Source organism: Camelus dromedarius, chromosome 20 (genome assembly GCF_036321535.1).
Source record: "Camelus dromedarius isolate mCamDro1 chromosome 20, mCamDro1.pat, whole genome shotgun sequence".
Lineage (NCBI taxonomy): Eukaryota > Metazoa > Chordata > Mammalia > Artiodactyla > Camelidae > Camelus > Camelus dromedarius.
The window spans coordinates 31414865-31432265 of record NC_087455.1 but is presented as its reverse complement, the minus strand read 5'-3'; the positions used below and the strand labels follow the sequence as shown (position 1 = coordinate 31432265).

The 17401-nt window shown below is 50.0% G+C and overlaps 1 protein-coding gene across 2 annotated transcripts; it reads left to right on the top strand.

Moving 5' to 3' along the window:
* The first annotated feature begins 9402 nt into the window (after positions 1-9402).
* OSR2 (odd-skipped related transciption factor 2) lies at positions 9403-16985 on the top strand. Of its 2 annotated transcripts, none has more exons than XM_010981899.3 (4): positions 9403-9783; positions 13773-14541; positions 15553-15652; positions 16411-16985. In XM_010981899.3, exons 2-4 carry the CDS (start codon positions 13886-13888, stop codon positions 16591-16593), a joined length of 939 nt encoding a protein of 312 aa, XP_010980201.1. In that variant the 5' UTR covers positions 9403-9783; positions 13773-13885; the 3' UTR covers positions 16594-16985. The 2 variants fall into 2 exon arrangements, with proteins under 2 accessions (XP_010980201.1, XP_010980202.1); XM_010981900.3 differs by having other exon boundaries at positions 9418-9783; positions 16493-16985.
* Positions 16986-17401: the final 416 nt, after the last annotated feature.

Here is a 17401-nt window from a genome sequence, read left to right as displayed (position 1 = left end):
TAACTTACATAAAGAACCAAGCACCAGACCTAGACATCCTGTGGTAGAGACTCCTGGTCAGCCCCCAGTACCCATTCTCCCTTTCTTCTTTAGCAACAGAAGCCTGAATTTTAGCTAGGCATGTAGCCACTCAGAGTAAAGACTACATTTCCCAGCCTCCCTTGCAGCTGGTTCTGGCTAGGTGACTAGGTTCTGGTTTCTGTGGAGCCTCCTTAAAGAAAGGGGGCATGCCTTCCTCGCCGCTAGCTGGAATGCAGCCATCTTGGACTGTAAGGTGGAAGTTGGTGGAACAACAAGACAGAGGGAGCCCAAGGACCTAATAATCAAGGAGACAGCCACCATATTGATTCTGGTTTGCCTATGTTTATGTAAGAGTTAAAATAACTTCTCTGTGGTTTCAACCCATGTTATTTTGGGTTTTCTGATACAGCTCAATTGTATTCTGATACAATTTCCTTCCACCTTATGGGATGGCAACGACACCCCAAAATTAATTGCATTGTTGTTTCATTAAAGAGTAACATCCAAAATAATAACTTTGAAGCCTAAAAAATCTAATCATCATAGATCTACTCCATGTTTTCTCTAATTGCAATAAAATAAAACCACAGAGTACCCAAAAATGTAATGCACAGTACAGTACTCCTATTTTGTAATATCAATGGTAAAAATAAAAGTCTTGATAAAAGCCTTACTGTCAAATTAGACGACTTTTTCTCTAGAAATACTTGTTGCAGTGACTTAATTTTTATACTCTTGACCACTAGATACTAGACACTGGGTCAAATTTCTTCCCCTCGGTTTTCTTTCCAACTCCTTGGAGGAGTGAGAGGAATAATTTTGTGCTGACAAGGTCAGTTTATGTTAACAGGTAAGAAAGAATCATAACTACTTATAGCACTGATGTGCACTCACGTCATTTATCCCTCAGAATATTGTTAATTTGCAGATTCAGAAACTGAGGTTCCAACCAGTGGCATGACTTGTCCAGGTAATAAACTATTAACTAGGGACCTTGGATCCAGGCTTTCTGATTCATACCATATCATAACTGTCTATTTACTTGTCTGTCTCACCTTATACATTGTTGTATCCCCAGCATCTACTGCAGGGCCGACTATACTAAACATCCTCAATAAACACATGTTAAGTGAATTAACAAGTCTAAAATCCCACTTTGACATTGCTCCCTTACTCTGCAAGGGTTCTACAAGCCAATGTTCTTAATCTATTTCAGATCACTCCCAGGCCATATGGCCTGTCAGGAGAATGTGGTCAAGGATGAGACAGAGGGGAACAGGACTGGTGAACACACCCATATGACACACTCGTGTTCTCCTCCACACTCTCCTGGGCCTGGGCGGGCCCACCACGTAGGGCATTTGGACGTGTGCCTCACAGCCTGGGAGACAACTTGCACTTTGTGTACTTTTCCAGGGAAAGGAAAAGGCAACCACGGTTTAACATGTTAAAAACACTGCTGCCTGGTGTCTTGACATCATAGCATCCACCCAGTCTGATTCCTGGAGGCAGGCCCACTTGCCAGGCATGGGCTGGGGAGGGTGTCGAGGGAGATGATGTGGGAAGAGGGGTTAAGCACTGTAAAATGGAGTATGTGGCTAAGACATGCAGTGTGAGCAGCCATGGTGACACAATGCATGCGGTAAGAGTAGAATGGGACCTCTCAGCTTCTTATGCTGGTTTGTCTCCAGAGCCATGGAAACTTGCTGTGTTTTACACTTAGAGGCAGAGATAAAAGAGCTCATCACTTCTGGTAAGACCTGGATACTCTGAAGCAAACTGGACCTGAGCTGGTACTGTTCCAAGTTCTCCCAGGGAATAATGATGGGGCCACTCTAGCTGTCTGCCACTTCTTTTACCCCTCCCTCCAGCAAGGGTGCCAGAGGAAGAAGGGTGTTTTTCTTTCTGTGACTCCCTGCAGAGTCAGGAGGTGAAAACAGGCTTGAGTGAGCTATGGTCACCAATCATAAGGAATCTACAGCTAAATTATCACCTGGCATGATGGAAATAAAATTATTGTAAAATGTTGTCATGATATTAAGTTCTTCCAGTTGGAAAGCTAAAAGTTAAGGCTGTGCTGGCATTCATTTTCCAATAAATGAGCTGGCTCAAACACTGACTTTCTCTCCTTGACTTGTAAAAATGACCTAAAAATGTAAGAGAGAGTTCAATAAATGTTTTAAAGATTGCTATTAAGTATGAATACTTTAACAATTTAACAAAATCAGAGGAAACCAACCTTAAAATCCCACCTTCCTTGCCCTTGCCCCCACCCCAAGTCAGGATGAAAGTTCAGGGTCTCAAACAATAACACAATTGTCTAGTACCTGGTACATAGTAGACACTCAAAAATATTTTGTGACAAGAAATTCCAAGTGCCTTATGAGTTGGCACCTCTCAGACTTTTTAGAGAGTTTGCTGACTTGGATTAGATTCAAGAATAGTGTATTAATCTTCTGGGGAATATTCACAAGCAAACAGCTACAGGGATATGCATTTTCCTCTGTTAAACCTTGTGTCTGCACTCAAATATTGGCCTTGGCATTTCCTAAGTAAGCGCTGGCTGCTTTGAATGTTCCTATGTCAAACCATCTGCACTGGAAAGCAAAATCCTGTTAAGAAATATGATCACAGGTTGTAAAGAGATTATCATGTTCCTGACCATTATACATTTTATATTTTGAAAATCCCTATAAGAAAAGGTCATATTAAAATAGCAACTTTGTCAAAATGGAGCTGAGTACTTTTGGTACAATTTATGACTAGGGCAATATGAAAATTCATGTTTGTGTGTGTGTTTTCGGTGGCTTTCCTGCACTGGCTCACTAAAATGAACTTTTTTTCTGACTCTTAAAATAGACGACAAGAGGCTTCTAGCTCGAGGCTTCCCCGATTTTTGAGGGACTCGCCACTTGACTGAGGGGCAAAGTGCCTTCCGCGTTCTCGCTGTTCTACAACCAGAAAATCTCCGTGGGAAGCAAAAGGTCCAGTGGAGGGCGGCTCCTTGCCTGGCTGAGGACAGAAGTTCAGTCAAGATTCTAGAGAGAAATTGCAAAGTGAAAGCTTAAGGGGGATTGATTTGGTGTAAGAAAACTAGAAAGTGCGAGTTTCACTCGGAATTTTAGATACTCTGTGAGAGGGAAACAGATTTTGTACTACTAAGCAAAAGGTTAAGGGGATTTGACCCAATCTTAAGGTGACAAATCCGCATGTTGAGGACAGGACGTTAACGACCGGGTACATTCAACCTCGGGAAGCTGGTCAGTTCGGGGTGGAAGGACCCAAAGTGCGAGCCAGCCAGCACAGAGTGGGTGAGCAAGCGTGCATGTCAGTTTCAGCTGTCCTAAGATCCTCCTATGCAGCCTGAGGGAAATCCAAGGGCACAGAGGCTTGGAGCCTGGGTCCAAACACGTTCCCGACCGCCGACTGGAATACTCTCACACCCCGGGCGCCACCCACGCTAACCCAGTACAGGGAGGGCAGGTAAAGTGTGGGCAGTGTATGTCAAGGTGTGTGTGGAAGTGTATGCAGCAGATACACAGAATTTCCAGGATGTGATGAAACTAGGAAAAGAGTAACATCAATCTTGGCGAGGAAGGAGTGGAGGATCCCCAAAGGTCAGGAAATTTAAAATGGGGTGCGTTGCTCCTGTTCGGTCCCTAGCAGGGACATTTACTGAAGTCAGGTCAAATTTAGAATTAGATTATAATAATACCCCCCCCCCATTGACCATGAAAGGGGCAGGCATCTGTACTGCTTTCTCTCCCTTGTTCTTCTGCATACATTCCGACCCGACTCCTTGAAAAGAGTGTCGCGCCTAATTCACCTGGGGGTCCTCAGCACGTCTCCAATGACTTGGGAGGTGCCTTGGAAAAGTCAGATAAATGAGAGTGAGGGAATGAATGAATGAGCGAAAGAATGAATTAGCTGCCCTAGGCTAGAATTTTACCCGGATATTCTCCCTTGAGAAGGGGAAAAAAAGGAAGGAGGGAGAAAAGGGAAGAAATGAGGAAGGAAGAGAGACAGGAAGACAAACAGCGCACACCGGCGATTGCCCGCAAAAGTCATTTGAATCTAGGTCAGTAGTTCGCTTTCTTTAGCGTGCATCAGAATCACCTGGAGAGCTTGTTCAAACACAGATCGCCGGGTCCCAATACTAGAGAGTCTGACTTAGTAGGTGAGGCCAGAGAAGCTGCATTTCTAACAAGTTCCAGACGCTACTGATGCTACTGGACCACACCTTATGACAGTAACTCTGGACCGATCTTAGAATCTTAGAGAAACGACCCCTGCAGCTAGAAATGGAAAATCCAGGGCTATCCAAGGCCCAGCATTTAAAAAACAGACCTCAGAGAACAGGGAGCAGAGCAGCTCAGCTCCGGCCAGCTCACTGCCGCGTAGGAAAGGGAGCTCATTGGAAATCAAGATTTTCTTTAAAATTTTCCCAATGGGTAAGCGTTCGCAAGTAAGTTATTTTTTAAGTGAAAACCTAATAAAATTAGGCTTGCAGACTCTGTCCCAGTCTTTTCCGAGGACAGTCTTTCGGAGCGCAAGGGCTGGGCCAGTCTCACGCTGCCTAGGTAGAGCTGCCGCAAAGGGACACCATCTGCAGGGCTCTCCCTCCTGGGAGGCGCTTGGGTCTTGTCCCTGGCTGCAGTTATCTTCTGTAAACCGGTCTTCCTGGTCATGGATACCAGTGGGCCCCGTTAGAAAAGCACTTTGATATGGAAGCTGTCCTTCGACGCGGGAATGTAGGGATTGACCTGGCTCGCTCTCTGGCGGGGCAAACCGTAGTAGACCCGCTTCCCTAGCGGCACTGAAAGCGCAAGAGCGTCGTGGCCCCGCGCACCCCGGGAGCCCGCGTTCGCGCCCAGCACGTGCCGAAGCCAGACGGTCGCTGCTGCCCGCTCCCTCCCAGAGACTTCTCGGGACTCTTGGCGGCGTGAAGGCGCGGGGCCGCTCTCGGGCTCACGAGGGAGCTGACGGATCGCTGGGCGGCCTCGAGTTGGCCTTGCTGCGGCGGCGCTGCCGGAGACTTCCCCCGGGAAAGCCAAACTCCGACGGGACCCGGCTCACCCGAGGGTCTGCCCCCAGGCGTGACCACCCTGGCTTTGGCCACGCAGCTAACCCTCCGACCCCGTCTTCAGCCTCCACAGGTAGCTCCCCTTTCCCGGCGACTCGGTGCCCTGCAAGCTGGTGGCTGAAAGGGCGCCCGCCGAGGCCTCTGACGGAATGAAACGGAGCGGGGGCGCACGCACCAGGAGGGCGCCATTGGGCCCAACACGCCCCTCTCCCCCTGCCGCCGCCCCGGGGGAAGAGCCAAAGGGACTAGGCCGGCCTCGGGGGCTTCCCGCCCGGCTCAGTTCTGGAGGTGGAGGCCCGGGGATTGGACGGCTGGAGGCGGCGGGTGGTCCTCAGACTCCCAGGCCAGGAGAGGGTCCCGCGCAATTCGCGCGCCTCGAGACGCGCGACTTCCGGCTAAGGCTCAAGGACGGCGCAACCCGTCCAGCGATCCAGTCTCGATAGGGCTTCAAATGCTGGGTGAGATGAGGGGTAAGTGTGGGGAGTGGGAGAGCCTTTCCAAATGCTGTCCCCTGAGAAACCTCTTGCCTCTCCCGCAGAGACCATACACGAGGCTTTGGAATCTGCCAGAATCTGAGCTGATCAGCTCCGGAGCGCCGCGAACTCCCTGGGCTGGGGTCATAACTAGTGTCTTTCCCCAGCCCTGAGGAAGTCAGGGCCACCCTCGGCGGCGTCGTGAGTCCGAAAGTCTGTCTTAGAAAAACCTGCCAGGAAAGGAGTCGCGAGGAGGTCACCGAGCGGGACGCTCACAAAGGCCCCAGCGGTGGGGATAGAGCGGCTTACTGGCCGTGACAAGCCAGGTCCTCTCCTCAGCACCCCTGCCGCGCACTTGACTCTACCACTGCAGCCAAGGGGCCCGGGTCGAGGTGAAAGGGAACCAGCGGCCGGCAGGGTCGCTGGCAGCCAGGCATTCACACCCAGGAGCCTGAGTGACCTCCCCTGGCGCCCGAGCCACGTAGTGCTCGGCCCGTGCCTCCAGGGGGCGCTGAGGCTCTTCCCGCGAGCGGCCGAGGTCCCGCCTGCGGCTGCGCTTTCTCACCCCATCCCTTTGTAGAGCTCCGTCTCGAACCTACTTTTTTAAAGGTAAAATTCTTAGTCTTTTGGACTCTGGCTCCTCACCCTCAGTTCCAAGCCCAGTGCCCGAGATCCTTCTCTAGGTTTCCGCGGGCCTCCTCACTACTCCAGGACTGGAGAAGAGAAGAGCTACCTCCGGGCTCCAGAGAGAAGCGGCAAACAGTGCGGGAAGTTCAAATGCAGAAGGTCCCCGCCCTGAAGAGGCACGGGAAGTCTGGGGAGAAGGGAGGCGAGTCCTCAGTCCTCAGAGGTAATGGCAGCTGAGATTCCTGAAAAAAGATGGGGTTTCCATAGTGTGTATTCTAAAGGGCGAAAGTTTTTACGATGTTCTCAGCGTGTGGGTCAGAGTGGGAGAGGCTCGGAGTCAACCCCAGGGAAGCGTGTGTCTGACACCTGTTCGCCGTTTAACTGGCCGAGCCACCTGGGTGGGCCGGTGGAGGTGGGGAGGGATCTACTCTGCGGGCCCCTTCCTCCTCCCACTCCTCCGCTGTCCTTTCCCCGCCTGCGTCCAGTCCTCTTGGGGAAGTTCGGGTTTGGGCAGCAACTGCTCGCGCTCCCTCCGTCAGTCTGCTAGCTCTTTCCCTGGAAGCTTCCTTAGTGTCGACAGCCCAGAGCCGGGAGGACAGCAGATGACCAGTCGGCAGAAACGTCGGAGTGAACCCGCAGCGCAGCTCCTGGAGGGCGCAGGGGGAGTGGGAGGGCTGCGTAGAGACTCAGCTCCTGGAGCGCAGCTGGGCGTCTGTAGGCTCTGGGACTTCCAGCTCCACACACCAGGACCCCACAACTCCCCGCGGGCTCAGTGGCCTATGCTCCTTGCCGGGCGTTGACACCCGGGAGTCGGGCCGAGGAGGCTGCTTCTGGGTGGGCCCTCACAGAGCGTGCGCTCTAGACGCCGACGGGGGCAGGGGGCTTGCTGGGGCAGAGCGTGGAGAAGCTCAAGGATCCCGTCGCGGAGGTGGCCCGAGAGAGTCCTACGAGTCGTGCGGCGCCGCGTTCAGCCTCCAGCTCGCTCTCCGAGTGGGGCGCGCACCTGCCCGTTGCGGTGGCGGGGCCTGGAGGCTGGCGAGGCATTGCCCCGCCACGAGGCTTCCCCCCAAACCGGGAGCTCGCCGACCCTTCCCTACCTTTCAAACAGCTGCCGCGCTCTGGCCGGCGTGGCCCAGACTCCATTGTGGAAGTTCGGAAGCTGGGGTGGGCGAGGTAAATAGGTTTACGGAAAAACCTGGGCTCAGGAGGTTTGCGGAAAGAGGGTGCAGCTTGTGGATGGTTGGAAATTTTGTTTATCCCGGGGGAAAAGCAGGCGGTTCTGCGCAACACACACACACACACACACACACACACACACACACACACACACACACGGTAAGAAGGTGTGAAGCCCATCGCCGGGGAGTTACCTCCACTTGCAGAAGAGGAAATACGAAGCGTAGGAGCACTCTTCAGGTCACCACCCCGGTAGTTGTGTCCTGGGGGTCTGAAAGAAGAGAAAGTTTTCTCCAAATCTTCCAAATTGAGAAAAGCTGCAGAAGGAATGAGGCGGTTGGAGAGAGGGGACCGCAGGCATCCCCGTAGCTGGGGTTCATGGCTGAGCGCTAAAATGAAAGCACCCCTATAGAATCCACTAGGGAAAATTTTTTTTAAGTCCTGAACTTAGGCATTTTGCTACTTCCACACTGTTTTATCAAACCTACTTTGAAGCCGTTAAATACTGAAGGGTATGAAACACTTGGGTCTCCGTTCCAAGCTCACTTTTTAACCTTAGTAAATTTGAAATTGGAAAGAAAGAAAGAAAAAAAGAAAGAAAGATCTGCTATCTCTGAATTATGTTTTGCCAAAGGTACAAAAAATTCTATCCACCTCTGCATTAGTAAAATGGGAAGGAATTTTATCTTAATAAAATAATGTCCCGTAGCTTCTACCTGGCTCCTCAATCACTGACCTTTTGACAGCTTTTCGTCTTCTGCTTATACTCGTCCACTGCCCCTCACGATTGAGATTATTTTAATTGTCCTTTGGGGCAGCACATCAAAAACTATATTTTAGCGGAACACCTTTGAATTGTGCAGCCTCTTGGCTTGAAGATCTATGCCCCTCGAAGCACAGGCTTGCAGGGGGCTAATGGGAATCGCCAGAGACTCGTCTGGGACGAAGAGCGTTTTGCTCAGTGTTGCTCACCCAGATCATCTGAAAAGAAGCTGTTTAAAATGAGAATATGTCATCCTCTGTCACTCAGTCACTCTACTTCTAGAGTAGCTGAACTGCGTTCTGCAATTACACTCACACAGGACCAAACCTTTAGAGGAACCTGAAAAATGTATCACTACAGATTACAATCGTAATCACTAATTCGATTACGTTTCCTGGCGACTGAACTCTAATGGGGAGGGGAGAAGCTGGGAATGAAAAAAGATGTACACTTTTGAGAACTTAGAATAATATTTTCCTAAATATTAAATGATTGCTTGTCACCCACTCCAGATGGATTCTTTATTGTTTGCCAATGGGTTGCAGATGCCCAAGCTTTTAACCAAGTTGGCTAATTGCTTATGAAATGTACATTGTAGGATTAAAGCTTAAATATTGGAAGTAATTTCTCCTGGGACATTCCACATATTTTTGCAGTAATTACAAAATTAGTCAATTGTCACCTCTATAAACAAACCTCGTTTTGAAAACTGCAGGCGAAAGCAGACTACATGTAGTCATAATAGACCAAAAGTATGTACAAAACTGTATTGTAAGTTGAGGGAAGGTTGATACATGCTGGAGAATACAATCTAGAAGTGATTGATTTTATCTACGCAGAAGATAGTTAACGTTAAAATTGTTAAGATGTGGAAATGAACGCTGCGAGGGCGCCAAGTAAAACTACAAAATGCCCTTTGGGTTTGTCTGCGGGGTCTTCGGGAGGCAAGGAAGACAGTTGTTCGGTTTCTAATGTTATAAGGGAAAGTGGCACCGAGAAGGAAGTGGGTGCGCTTTGTGTTTGTGTGTGAGTTTTGAACTGAGTCACCTTGGCTTTGCCTCTGTAACAGGGAAACCTCGAGCAAACCTGTGCCTTTAAGACTCAGTTGCTATCCAAACACAAGTAAACAGAGTGGACCATTAGCGGGCTCCGGGCGTGGAGGCGGAGCCTGGGCTCAGTGGGCCCGGCTAGGCGGTGGGACGCCCGCCCGAAGGGGAGGCGGGGCCGCTACTAAAGCCGTAGACTGCTGGCCGCGAACAGCCTGGGGAGGGACGCGGGAGTGGACAGAGCTCGGCGCGCTCGCTGCTGGAGGGTGATGGCCCTGCTAGGCTGCAGGCTCCGACCTTACCCGGAGTCGGCTTCGAGAGGCTCGCGGCGGCGCGAGGTTCCAGGCGAGCGCTGAGCGCCGGGGCCAACCACCCCGGGTCTTTACACATTCTGCGTCCACAGACTCGGACGAAAGCGAGAATCTGTTCTCGTTCTGGCTACTCGTCGTCCTCCGGACCATGTCTGCGGCTCCCGGGACTCCGCGCGGAAAAAGAAGTTTGCCCGGCCTGGACCCAATGACCTTTACAAGCTGTGCGTCTGACTGCCTGGACCAGATCTGAGTGGCGCTGCCCAGAAGGACCTTTCTGCTGGAGGTGAGTGTCCGCTCTGGGAAGGGGCTGCAGCCGCCTAAGTAAGGAAGTCTGCAGAGGGGTGAAGGAGGGTACTCAAATTCTTGGTTCAGCGTGCCACAAGTTCAGAAGCTGTGCAAAAGAATCATATGGATACAATCCCGGGGCTTTGTATTTTTCACTTTATCAGATCCCAGGCACGCCACTCCTAGCTAACACGCAACGACAGACGCTTTCATGTACTGTTTTTAGTTTTGTTTTGCGACATTTAATCTAAGCATTCAGCAAGTCTTCTTATAAAAGCTGATCGACGTACGTCGAGATTAAACCCACAAGCCCATGGTTTTTCTGCCTGCCTTAGTATTCCTGGTCCACCGCTGCGCGGACAGGCCGGGACACACAGTGCTTGTCTAGCCAGCGCGTTTCAACAGGAGAGTAATAGTTCAATCCTAGGTAATTCTCCAACCTTGTGCGGGTCTTTTGATTTTCCTCCACCCTCCAGTCTGGGAGGAGGAGGCAGAAGGCAAATTCCCCTAGGGTTTAAACGCTTGGATTCTCGAGAAATGGCAACAGAGAGCAGAATTGCGTTGAAGGAAGGAGGGCGAAAAAGGTGTCTGGAGGGAGCGCTGGCTCTGTCTCCCTACCTGTTAGCAGGGAACAAAAGAGGGCTGGCGTTTCCTGGAGCGAAACGGCGCAGACAGCTACTTTCTCTGCTAAACAAACTGCAGTCCCGAGCAGAACAAGAAAATTACTCACGCAGGGGGAGTGAGGGAGCAGAGAGAAACAGAACCCAGCTTATGTGGAAGGCATCTTAATTTAATTAACTCCTTGGGAAGGCAGAGGCGCAGTGAAGGGGCAGGAAATTCGCCGTCGTTTCTCTCTGTTCACCTGATCCAGTCTGCCCATTTTAATTTTATTTTTCAAAAAATGATCTCCTTAGATCCACCTGGAGTGTAGCTCTCTGATTTATGTAAAGTTCTGTTATGGCTTGGGCCGAGAAATTCAGCGAGCCTATGGATTCATCAGTCATTTCTTTCAGACTCCAAAGCACAGGTTTTAGCAGATGACCCCTGACTGTATATTATTTTTAGATAATCAGTGTAATAACACATTACCAAAGAGCGAGATTCCTAATCAAATTACCACTGCCTTTTTTCCTCCAATGTTTTGAAAGCTTCACTGAACTGAAATTAGTATGTACACCTCTCACTTGTCAGCCAGTGAGGTGAATTTTTACCAAAATTCTGTGTATGTCTGAAATTCTTGTGAAGAAGACTGATGAAAGAAAACTAGTCTCAGTTCCACTTAAACATTAATGTCTTTTCATTGGTTTAAGTTTTTTTTTTTTCTTTGCAAAATTAAAAGTAACTAATGGTCCAAGACGGGATGGTGGAGAAGCAGATGACGGCTGTTACTGCTTGAAACTGAGTGTGAGAACTACATGTTCAACTCTAGACAAAACGAAAGTACTTTGGATCCCTGCATTGACTTAAAATATCTTTTGACATAGATTTCCAGCTACTCAGCAGGAGAGTGGAAATCTAAACTCCCTAATTATCTATGGCAAAAGTATTTGTTGGATATTTAGGGTTGTACAGTTTCTGAAGGGTTTGCTATTCTATGAAGAAACTATTTGACCTGCAAATTAAAACGAATACATACTATGAAATAGCACTTTTGTGCCACCATGAAGCTGAATTATAATAGAGGTGTTAATTTTTGTGTTTTAAGACATTTGGTGCAAAAGAGAAGGAATGTGGCACTTTTTGGTGGCAGAATTAACATGTAACCTTTATGGCAGAGTTCACTTTGTGCATTTGGAATAAAATCACAGGTCCTGATATTCCTTCAGTCAACAGCATGCACCCACCACTCCCCAGACGTACATACACAGAGAACATGGTGGGAATTGCACTTTGCCTCCTGTATTTATTTCTAAGAAATCTAGTCTGGGAATATGCCCAAATAATAATTTCAATTTCCTCTCTATGGTGGAGGCTGCTTTTTAACACTAGGGGAAAAATAATATTTGGAATCTCTGGAAAATCCTCCTTATGCAAAAAGAAGGAAATAAAGGTATTATGTATTATTTTTAATGGAAGAGGAAATAATCAGATAGATTACCAGGGATGTTAGTAGAATCCTTTTCCCCTACCTCTCTAGGAGAGGGTTTGAGGGTTGCCACTGAACAGAAATGAATTGTGATTTGTGGTGGGAAAGTTTATTACTAATGGAGGTTTACTGTTTCGGTTGAATGGTCTGACTGAGACCCTCTGACTGTTACACACCTCTCTTTAACTCCCCAACCTCAACTCCCAGACCGCATACCACCAGGCAGAAGCGGTTCGTTAATAAATCCCTGTCTCCCAGCCGTTCCAAACAGAGGAGGAGGAACGGAAGGTGTGGGTCTCACGGAGGCAGCCAGATTCTGCCTTGCAGGAGCTGCTGTGTCATTAGCGCAGCCCCTAAGCCTGCCCTCGGAGCCACAAGCAACACTTCACAACACAATGGAGAAGAAAATTTCAGGCGCAGAAATGGTTGGTGCAAGGGAAGTCTGGACAAACTCTCCCACCTTCTTGCTGGGTTCAAAAACCGTGCATAAAAGGTTGATGGCTCAGAAAGGCCTGCCTGCCCTTCTCCAGGGAAAGCGTTTAGCTGTGAGTCCCGCACCTGGGGAGGCCCTTCAGAGGCGAGACCCAGGCACGCCAAGCTGGCAGAACTCGCTGCTAAAAAGGGGCTGGCCGTGGGCCTACCCTGAAAGCAGGTGAGGTGCCCTGTGGAAACCGGGTCTGAAAGCCGACCTCCGTGTTGCCCTTGGGGGTGCAAGGAGAGGCAAGTGCGCGCTCCCTGCTTAGGCCCAGGCCGCAGACCCCGGCCGGCTTCCAGGTGGCAGGAGCAACGTCGCACTCAACTCAGGCAGAAAAACAAGCTTTCTTCAGCGGGGCAGAGCCGCGCGGTACTTGGTCTGCTGTGGCTCCCCTGCTGCTCCTTCCCTTTTCCTCCCCAGGGGGCCGTCTCTCCTGTCCTCTCTTTCCCGGGGCTTCATCGGTGTAGTCTCCTGTTGCCAGGTCGAAAAGTGCTCTGGCCTAGGGGCCTCCGGAGAGTCTGATGTTGGGTCTGGGAGAAGGGGCTCCCGCCTCTGGGTCGTTCTCCACCCCTACCCCCCACTGAGCCTGTACATCTGGAAGGGATCTTGGTGGGGGGTAGGAGGAGAAGGCCCCTGGGAAGGAGGAGGGGGCCGTTCCAGGCCCAACCAGCCCCCGAGGTGTCACTTTTCTTTCCTGTGGCCCGTCACCGCTGATAAATGGGACTGTGGCAGAGAAGGGAAAAAGAAAACCTCGGAGGTCAGCACCGGGCGAGGCAGGCCGCTCCGAGGGCTCTGGAGGCCTGGGATCGCAAAGCCTCCCGGGCTGCTCTCCCGCACCCCTGGCGCGGTCCGGGTAAAGCGCTGGATCGGTGGCCACGGGGCGGGGCGGCGGGCTCCGGGTACAGCGCTCTGAGCCGCCCGGCTGAGCCCGGCCCTCCAGCCCAGATCCGACCCACAACCTGTCGTTCCCCGGGGAGTTCGGAGGAACCGCGGCGACAGAGGCTCAGCCCGGCCGGCGGGTGTTGGCACAGCGGGCTGTCACGGATGACCTAGCTTCGCCTGGCCTGGTAGGGGTGGGTGGGCTAGGCTGGGTGCCGCCTCTGCTGGAGCCCCTTGCCCGCGGTTCTTTCTCCCCCGCCTGGCCCGAGTCTTCCGCTCCTGGAATCCGTGCGTGCCTGGAATCCAATCTTCGATGGGTGATCCACTGGCCAGGGGACCACTTCTAGCCCGCCTGACACCCTGGACCCGGGGCTGAGCTCCCCTGGCAGGCGCTACTCGGTTCCCTCACCTCTCCTTTGGGAGGCCCTGGAGTAGGGTGGGGAGGAGGACTAAAAGGAAGATGTGGCAACCAACGTAGCACCAAAAGGCAGATCGAGAAGGCTTGGATAATAGTCACTACTTTCCTTTTCTCCCCTGCCATTTTTAGGGTTTTCTCTGCGTGCTGCTGTCCCTCTGGGTTTTCGTCGGAGCCCCACGCACACTCACCTCTGAGTCCTGGAAAAAAGGGGCGTCTCCCTCTGCCCTCCAACACTCCGGAAAATGGGGAGCAAGGCCCTGCCAGCGCCCATCCCGCTTCACCCATCGCTGCAGCTCACCAACTACTCCTTCCTGCAGGCCGTGAACACCTTCCCCGCCGCCGTGGACCACCTGCAGGGCCTGTACGGCCTCAGTGCCGTGCAGACCATGCACATGAACCACTGGACACTGGGGTACCCCAACATGCACGAGATCACCCGCTCCACCATCACCGAGATGGCGGCGGCACAAGGCCTCGTGGACGCGCGCTTCCCCTTCCCGGCTCTGCCGTTTACCACCCACCTCTTCCACCCCAAGCAGGGAGCCATTGCCCACGTCCTCCCAGCCCTGCACAAGGACCGGCCTCGTTTTGACTTTGCCAACTTGGCCGTGGCTGCCACACAAGATGACCCCCCTAAGATGGGAGACCTGACCAAGCTGAGCCCGGGGCTGGGTAGCCCCATCTCGGGCCTCAGTAAATTGACTCCGGACAGAAAGCCGTCCCGAGGGAGATTGCCCTCCAAAACGAAAAAAGAGTTTATCTGCAAGTTTTGCGGCAGACACTTTACCAAATCCTACAACTTGCTTATCCACGAGAGGACCCACACGGACGAGAGGCCATACACGTGTGACATCTGCCACAAGGCTTTCCGGAGGCAAGATCATTTGCGGGATCACAGGTAAGGTGGCCTGGGCAGGGAAGGGTGATTTTTTCAGGATATCAAGTCCTGGTTTACATGCCAAGTAAAATCCCCTCTGAACTAAAATATATCCTCCAAACTCTGCCCCAGTAAACTACAACCAATCCCCAACATTTACCTTTTTCCTCAAAGGGCTGCTGCTGCAGAGGCATGCATGAGTTGCATGTGAGAGGGCCTTCCCCATTCTTAGGTATTTAAAATCTGCTGGGTTGGCCTTGGTCCTGGGGTCTGTTTTCCAGTTTCCTCCAGGTCACCCATAGCGGATGGGGCAGGTAGTCCTGATGACCCCAAAGACCTTCCATGGTGGGTACAGGTCCTGGCTGCCACAGTATCATTTCTGGAAATCTATTCAACCACCTCCACTGGGTTCCCTCCCTTCCCTGACTCACCCCCAGAGCCCACCACAGCAACCTCTCTTTTAAACTTGTTTGCGGGGGTCTTGAGATCACTGAATTTAGAAATAGCTCCCCATATTCCCTCCACATCGTAAACTCCTCATTAATAAAAGGCAACTGAAGACATACTATAATGTAAGTGTTTACATATGGTAAAAACTTCCCAGGAGTGGGAGTGAGAGTATCTTCTTCCTGGAGTCCACTTGCTCTTGTCCCCCAAGGTAGGATCCTCCAGGGCTGTTAAGGGATTTGCTAAAATCAGTTCCCTTAAACTTGGCCTTGCCTTACATCCTGATTTGACCAGTTTAAATCCCAGAAAAACCGTAGAGACCAGGAGGAGCTCATTCGGCACGATTTTGAGCTCCAGAATATGCCACAGAGGGCGATCAAGTGTAGATAAAGCCAGAGTCCGGTGAATGTTTTGAAGAGTCTGTTAGTTGAGGTTAACCATAAACAGAAAAAACACAAAAACAAAAATAATGGAAATCCTGTTTCTTTTTTCCCCCTACGACTTTGTAATTTTAAGTAATTGCCAAAAGAAACTCTTCACTGTGGTGGTAAATCCATTTCAATGAAACCTTATATTGACTTTCAGGTATATCCATTCCAAAGAAAAACCCTTCAAATGTCAGGAGTGTGGGAAAGGATTTTGTCAGTCTAGAACTCTAGCAGTCCACAAAACTTTACATATGCAGGTAAGTCTATTTTCTTTTTTAAAAACAACTACTGGTTCTGTTGTATCATTTTTGCTCTACAGAAGGTGCTTTAATGGCAGGGTCTTTGTCTTAAGAGGCTCTGAGTTAGCTTTCTAGGTGGGGAAAGCAGCACTCTTGATTTTTTTTTTCCATAGATGAAATTAATTTTATTTAACATAAATATTTATGTGTTTTTTTTCTTAAAGAACAGGCCACTCTCATTATTCCAAATCCTAATTTTAGAATTTTTTTTTCATCTGATCTGCCCTGCATTTAAAGCTTTCGTGTTTGGGAGGAAATAAAGGTAATTTTGATAATGGAGGCATGGTGAAATCCCATATGCGCTCTCTCCCAGGGGCCTCATAATTTGTAGGTTTCAGAACATTGAGGAATAGTTTAATTTTCCAGCAAAGAGGAGCCTTATTACCCGGGAGAATGTCGTTCCTTAAGAGAGGATTAAAGTTTTTCCTTCCCCCTTTTCCTGCCTATGACATGGTGATGAAATGTAAAGAGCTGGAAATCACAAAGCCCACCGCGGTGGCCACCGGCAGTTATCAGTGCAGTCGGGCCCCCCGTGTGTGCCTGCGCGTGTGTTTTCGTGATTGGAGGATTAGGAGCACAGATTTGTTCCTGCAAGTCCCTCTTTGTGGTCTTGCGTGTTATGTTAACGCTTGTGATACCGATAAGACAGAAACTACTGAGAAGGGTGCCGTGGCGGTGTGAAGGATTAATCCTTTGCTTGCTTCACATCTGAACAGGAATCTCCACACAAATGTCCCACATGTGGAAGAACCTTTAATCAGAGAAGTAATCTGAAAACTCACCTTCTCACCCATACAGACATCAAGCCCTACAGCTGCGAGCAGTGCGGTAAAGTGTTCAGGCGAAACTGTGATCTGCGGCGGCACAGCCTGACTCACACCCCGCGGCAGGACTTCTAGAGAAGCCCCGGATCTGTCCCGGGCCGCCGCCGCTCCCCTCCCCAGACACCTCTCCACGCCTCCCACATGGGGGGCCACCCCCAGCCCTTCACTGACCCCAGCTCTTCCCTGGCTGCAGCCGCACCTGCAGTTCCAGGAGGTTAACTCTTCTTCCCGAGGACTGAGAACTATAGAAAGCCACACAAGTACATCCTTTCACAAAGAACATATACTAGTTTCTTGTAGATATTCACAGCTCATTTTAGAGCTCTGTACATAATGTTGTGGGTCTCTGTTTTGTTGTGTTGTCTGTTTTTGTATCTTGTTGGATGCACCTAGATATGGAAAATGGAAGCCAAATTTATCTTTAAAGACTGTATTTCAAAATAAAACTTTTTTCTTGTTTGTTCCAACACTCCTGCAAAAGTGCGTTGCTATTTAACTTCTGTTTTTCCTCTGGATTCTGGAAGAGTGGCATGCCTTGAAAACAGTCAGTATTGAAGGGCCTTCTTCATCCCTAGGCGTTTAAAATAAGACTTCTAACAATTCTCTTACTGAAACTTCATCTCTTCCCTTCTCATACTGTGGCATTTCAGAACTGGTCAACTGTGCTGTCTTTTTGGCTTTTGAAAATATTAAAATGGATACCCTGAGGTTTTATCCCCTTTTGTTTATTCTAATACCTTGTGTATTAGCCCTTCAGATAAAAGCAAAATAATAATCACTAGTAATAACAAGCAACTCCAATGGCTGAGCTGCTTGACACACAAAGAAGCATGAGGAAAAAGAAGAGAAGAGAGCTTCTCACCACTTCACTTTTAGAAGTCCT